This window comes from Halichoeres trimaculatus, unplaced genomic scaffold (genome assembly GCF_033239565.1).
Source record: "Halichoeres trimaculatus isolate MK-OKI-2021-1 unplaced genomic scaffold, fHalTri1.1 fHalTri1_scaffold_8, whole genome shotgun sequence".
NCBI classification, from domain to species: domain Eukaryota; kingdom Metazoa; phylum Chordata; class Actinopteri; order Labriformes; family Labridae; genus Halichoeres; species Halichoeres trimaculatus.
Genome location: NW_027437186.1, coordinates 25,807,186 through 25,813,385, shown reverse-complemented (window position 1 = coordinate 25,813,385; position 6,200 = coordinate 25,807,186). Strand labels below are relative to the sequence as shown.

General features: G+C 44.1%; 1 protein-coding gene across 1 annotated transcript in view; it reads left to right on the top strand.

The window, feature by feature from the left end:
* dact2 (dishevelled-binding antagonist of beta-catenin 2) overlaps positions 1-2,269 on the top strand; it is a 5,526-nt gene extending 3,257 nt beyond the window's left edge. The window contains exon 4 of the mRNA XM_074675933.1: positions 1-2,269. This exon is cut by the window's left edge and continues 196 nt beyond it. Coding sequence (XP_074532034.1) covers positions 1-1,528 — 1,528 coding nt within the window. The 3' untranslated portion in view covers positions 1,529-2,269.
* The last annotated feature ends 3,931 nt before the right edge of the window (positions 2,270-6,200 follow it).

The window sequence follows — 6,200 nt, the reverse complement described above, 5'->3', positions numbered from 1 at the left end:
GAGGGGTAATCCAACCCTGCCTGGAACTCAAAAGGTTCAGGGGCCTATAGAGACCAGCTCTGCTAGCATCCAGAGAAAACAAATGGGACATGAGACAAAGGCTCTGGGTCACATGGACAAACTCCACTTGCACCCAGTCAACAGAGTCCAGATCAAAGCAGAGACTGTACTGACCCACAAAGACCAGCACCAGGAGTCCTTTGAGGGACTAACTATGTTTTCTGAGACCTCACAAGGAGACTGTTCTGGTCCAGAACAGGCCTCAAAAACCATCCCAGCACAGAGAGACCAGAAGAGGCACTGCATGACTTACTCCAGAGAACAGATCACTGGAAACAGGAACCAGACCCTGACAGTGAGACCCCCACAGGGCCCTTCCGGGGTCTCATGTCCCTCTGCTGTCAGCAGTGATGAGGTCTGGTCTTCATCACTAAAGAAGACCAAAGGACACCAAAAGAAGGTTCAGGGTTCAGACAAAACATGTGAGGACCATCAAGACTACAGTCCACAGAGGAGGAGGGGCCAAAGACAAAGATCTGGACTGAACCACAGTACCAGATCAGGCGACCCTCACATTGTGTCCCCCCAATTTGTCCATGCAAAGTTTGTCCCTGCTGGATCTCAGAAGATCAAAGTGAGACAAGCAGACCAGAAAACACGAGCCCTAAAACTCAGGAGGCCTCATGCAGCACGGCAGCAACACTCTGAAAAGTCCAGGGAGACCAGGTCCAAGGGGGAACAGAAGAGACAAGGAAGGGAAAAATTGACCCAGAAATACTCTAACTGTCACCAAGGGGAGCTCAGACCAGGATCTAGTTCAGACTCCAGCCCCTGCAGTCCTGGACTTTCAAGCACCTACCAGATTCACAAGCGATATCCCCTCTCCCCTACAAGGTGTAGCACAGTCAAAAAACCTTATAGCCAGGACAGCGACCTGCCTATTGACATAAGGAGGAGAAAGGCGGATCTGACCCAGACCTCGTGTGCCCAACGTCAGCAGCCCAGGTTCAGGTCTCAGGTTCAGCCTCTAGGGAGCTTACAGTCCGAACTCTGTGCCAGACCAGGTCAATGTACTGGACCTCCTCACTTCCTCCAGTCTTCTGTGTCATTAACGTCTTTCCATCACAGTCTAAACAACGGTTACCCTTCTGTAGCCTGTTACAGGCCCAGCCTGAATCCACCTCGCTGTGAGTCTGAGTACTCAGCTGACTGCTCGTCCCTGTATCACTCCACAGTCACCGGGAGCAGCGAGGGTGGGCTAAGCAATGACACCACCAACCGCTTTGGAGACAGCGAGTCAAGCTGGAGCTCCCAGACATCCTCTGTGTCCGACAGCAGCTTGTCCCTAGACCAGGAAGACCAGCAGGACTGCTTCCAGGACCAAAGGGATCTGCTTTTGGTTCAGGCAGGTGTCCAGCAGGCCCCCCACCATGGACCATCAGCCTGCCGCATCAAGGCATCCCGAGCCCTGAAAAAAAAGATCAGACGGTTTCAGCCAGCCTCTCTGAAGGTCATGACCCTGGTCTAAATTAATCTGTCTCAACAAAAACACAGTGAAGCCTAAGGAACTGAGCAGAGACCCCTGAGTGTCCACTAGAGTCTGTCTCCAGCAGTGCATCAGTCCCTAAAGAGCTCCATGTTATAATGAACTGCAGTTCCTTAAATGTCCACTTGAGTCTGTCTCCAGCTGTGAGTCAGTCCCCAGAGAGTTTCCAGCCTGCTGTGGACACAGTTTGTTACTTATTTTTCTCTTCATGGCAACTGTACAACTATATTGGACAACTGAACAACTCACCCGATTAAGGGTTTAAGGGGGGAAGAATTGGGGGCGTGGCCTCTTTGACCAACAGGTGTGCTGTAGCAGTTAGCCATGTGGCCAAGCTACATCTTCAGCTCCTTCTCTTTGTCTGTTTCGTGATCAGCAGGAAGTTATCTGGAGTCAGCGTTTCACATATGGTAACATTCACCTTTGGGCTTCATCACACCTCTTCAGGCGCCAACAGGGGCTAACACTGAGACTGCAGAGGGGTTATAAACTGTTGGGGAAAAAAACAACAGAGGAAAAACTGGTTCACCTGGTTCTCTGTTATACTGACTCATTTAGACAAACTTTGATGCTATAAAGGTTTAATAGAAATAACTTTAATCACCCCATGTTTTACTCTTGTTTGCTAGTAATGATGTTAAAAGTAAAATTTTAATTTTGTGTGTCTGGATCAAAGGATTACATAACCATTTCAGTGTTTATGTGTTTAAACATGAGAAATAAAAAGAACCTCTTCACATGTCTAAAAATTCTTTTATGACGAAAATTATACAACTAATCACTAAGCCCAAATAACTGATAAAAGAATAAAAAGAACTCAGTTTCCTTCTTTAAGCCGATAGATTTCTCCATATCTAACTCATGAACAGATGGATAAATGGAAACTTGTGCAGAGTGAACTGCTGCACAAGCACCAAACACATCACATCTTTGAACTTCTCTGGAGGATTCAGCAGAGTGTTCTCACTCTCATGTCTCCCTCACTCCTTCTCATCTCATTTATTTCCCTCTCCCTTATCTCTCACTTGCTCACCTCTCTATCAGATGTTTCTAGTATGAGTGCGGCTCTGCTCGAGTTCTGTTCATGTTGTATCTTTGTTGAGAGGACAGAGTTGGGTGAGCTGCTCCGTTTGTGAAAAGGCTTCAAGCAAATAAAGATTAATTAAACCAGGTCAGCTCCATCACAGGAAACTCCACAGGTAAAAATAGACCAAGTGAACGGACACGAAACAGTGAGCTGATTTACACATGGTGATCTTATTACACAGACACTCTCAGAGGTAGAGAGCTTATGAACCCATGTGTCTCCCTCAGCAGTGAGGACTTTGTGACTTAAAGGCAGAACCTGTGACCTGCAGTGAAATGACAGCACTTAGACCTAATATATTCTTGGACTGCTTTTTACCTGTGGACCTTCAGGAACTGGTTTTAACAGTCACTTTAGCCAAATCATCAACTTATCTGTTGGACCCTACCCCAGCTTGGCTGCTGAAGGAAGTACTTCCCTTGGTTGGCTCCTCTTTACTTAAGGTGGTTAATGTGTCCTTCCCAGTACTGACAGGTTATGTACTCCAACTATTTAAAGTTGTGGTAATTAAGCCTCTTCTTAAAAAGCCGGCACTTATTTTAGGCTCTTAAGCCATCTAGTGACTAACCTCTGTTTTATTTCTGAAATCTGCCAACAGTCTTTTCAAAGGTGTTTCATTCTGGGTTTGGAGCCCAACACTGCACTGCTGAAAGTAACCAAGGATCAACTTTTGGCTGTGGATGGTGGTCTCCTCTCTGTGAGAGGTAACAGTTTCAGCCTACATCTGTGAGGAGAGCCAGCTGAGGGTTACAAAGTGAGTTATACCTAAAATGTCACACCTGAGGAAGTGTGTGTGAGAAGATGTGTGGGAGATGGTGAGGAGTACTCTTTTAAAGTCCAGCTGTCACAAAGCATCACTTTCAAACATGAGATCATTAGAGGAGGAGGAGGAGGAGGAGGAGGAGGAAGAGGAGAAGGAGGAGGACCCAGGGGGCAAATGTCCTCTCTACTTCTGAGAGAAGGCTTAACACACTGTTTGTGTGTGTGTGTGTGTGTGTGTGTGTGTGTGTGTGTGTGTGTGTGTGTGTGTGTGTGTGTGTGTGTGTGTGTGTGTGTGTGTGTTGGGGGGGGGCTCCGAGGTGAACCGAATGTCCAACCTCATGAATGACAAAGTCCTTAAGAGAGAGGGGAGGGGGACTGTCTGCCCCCCTCCAGCACATCCTGTCATTTATTAGCTAATCCCTTCTTTCTCTCTCTCTGTTTGCTGACTCTTTGTCTCTCTTCTTCATGCTGTGCTCAAAGATGGTTCAAAAGTTCGGGTACACACACTCACTGTAAGAGAATGCTGTGTGTGTGTGTGTGTGTGTGTGTGTGTGTGTGTGTGTGGTGTGTGTGTGTGTGTGTGTGTGTGTGTGTGTGTGTGTGTTTGTGTGTGTGTGTGTGTGTGTGTGTGTGTGTGTGTGTGTGTGTGTGTGTGTGTGTCAGACAAATCCTTACAGTTTAACACACTCCAATTTCATTAATGCAATACAATCAGAATGTAATTATGATTTTGATTTGTGGGTAATGTGTCAGGGTTTCGGTGTGTAACTAATGCTATTTCTAACATGTTCAGTCACAGGGTTCAAACTCTGCTGGAGTAGACTGAGCACACTCAGACTGTTAGACTCTTCTTCTCTGATCTTTTTATGGTAGACTGGTTCTGTCAGGTCCGTTCACAGAGATATTTTGGTGTAATGGGTGTAACGAAGCATACAAAGATTTCCAAGAGCACAGCCAAGAACCTCTATCTTAGCCTTTTACACTTACATCTGTTTTATAAATCAATAAAATTAAACTGTGAAGTGTTCGACAGCCTGTCAATTGTTTTTTTTTTTTGCTTGTTTGTTTTTTTAATAATTAGAGTGAGAGAGATGTTATCATATGACTTTATGTTTCAGATAGATGAGATCTGTAGCTCCTGTGTTATAGTTAACACACATGAACATTCACAATTAATAATATTCATTATTTTGTACACGTTCATTTAATGTTTTGGACTGTTGTGTGTTTTATTGTTATGAATCTGATAGAACTCCATAATCCTCTGCTGCCCCCTTGTGGACAAAAGGATATAGTAGGTATACATAGGGACCCACTGATAGCAGTGATTTATTCTTAGATATTTTAAATAGAAGTTGGTAGTCTGAAATAAATCTCCATTTACTAAAAAGAAGGTCATGATTACAATTCACTTTACCCTCTTGACTTGCAGCTCTATACAATGGCCCTGCAGGCAGACAATGAGATTAGTACTTTAGGACTTAGGACCATTAAATTCTCTAAAAAACAACAACAACAACAAAACAATATACACCTGAATTTAACACCTGTACAAACTGTCTGTGAATTTGTGTGGATGTCTTTCTGTTTGTCTGTCTGTCGGTCCGTCTGTAACTTGATATACAAGCTGCTTGAGTATCTGTCCGTGTCTGGATATACAAAGTCTCTGTGTGTATGTCTGGATCTTTATATACAAACTGTCAGTTTGTCTGTCAGTGTGTCTTTATGTACTGCCTGTGTGTGATTATATACAAACAGTCTCTTTCTCTTGACATTAAAACTGTCCATGTCTTTATATAAAAACTGTCTGTGTGTCTGTCAGGGTCTTCATATACAAACGGTGAGCTGATTTACACACAGTGATCTTATTTCAGACATACTCTCACAGAAAGATCATGAAGCCATGTGTCTCCCTTGGCAGTGAGGACTTTATGAGCTTCTTTAAGGCAAAATTTGTGACCTGTGGTGAAATCACAGCACTTAGACCTACTTAGACTACTTTTTACCTGTCCTTGGTTGGCTCCTCTTTACTTAGGATAATCAATGTGTCCTTACTGACAGGCTGTGATTCAAATAAAATCTGTCAGTGTCATTGCACAAAACCCTTCTATGTCTCTGTTTTATTCACAAACTGTGTGCCCTTACAGATCATGTTTTTATATCTTTATGCTGAAACCCTTTGCGTCCATGATGTGCCTTTATACTGTGTGCGTGTATCTGAATATATTAATGGTCTGTGTTTCAGCCAGTCTGTCTTTACATACAAATGGTCTGGTCTCCACTAACAAACTGTCTGTGTCTTGATATACAAACTGTCTCTGTGTTTGTGTATTTGCTGTAGGCCTATGTCTTGCTATACAAACTGTCCATGTGTCTGTAGATGTGTCTTTATATATGAACTGTCTGCCTGCATGTCTGTGAGTCTTTAACTGTCTGTGTCTGTGTATGCAAACTTTGGTTGTGTCTCCATATATATAATCCGTCTATGTTACAGTTGGTGTGTCTTGACATAAAAACTGTCTGTGACTTCATATACAAACTGTGGGTGGCTCTGTGTGTGTGTCTCTTGAACTACATCTATTGCTCTGGTACAGCAGCTTCTGTTGTATTTTTGCAAGTCCGACAGCCCTTGAAAGCAGCTTCACACCCATCACACCCCAAGTTTTCCCAACATCCGGGTCCTACAAGTGTGTGTGTGTGTGTGTGTGTGTGTGTGTGTGTGTGTGTGTGTGTGTGTGTGTGTGTGTGTGTGTGTGTGTGTTACTCTCTCTCTCTCTCTCTCTCTCTCTCTCTCTCTCTCTCTCT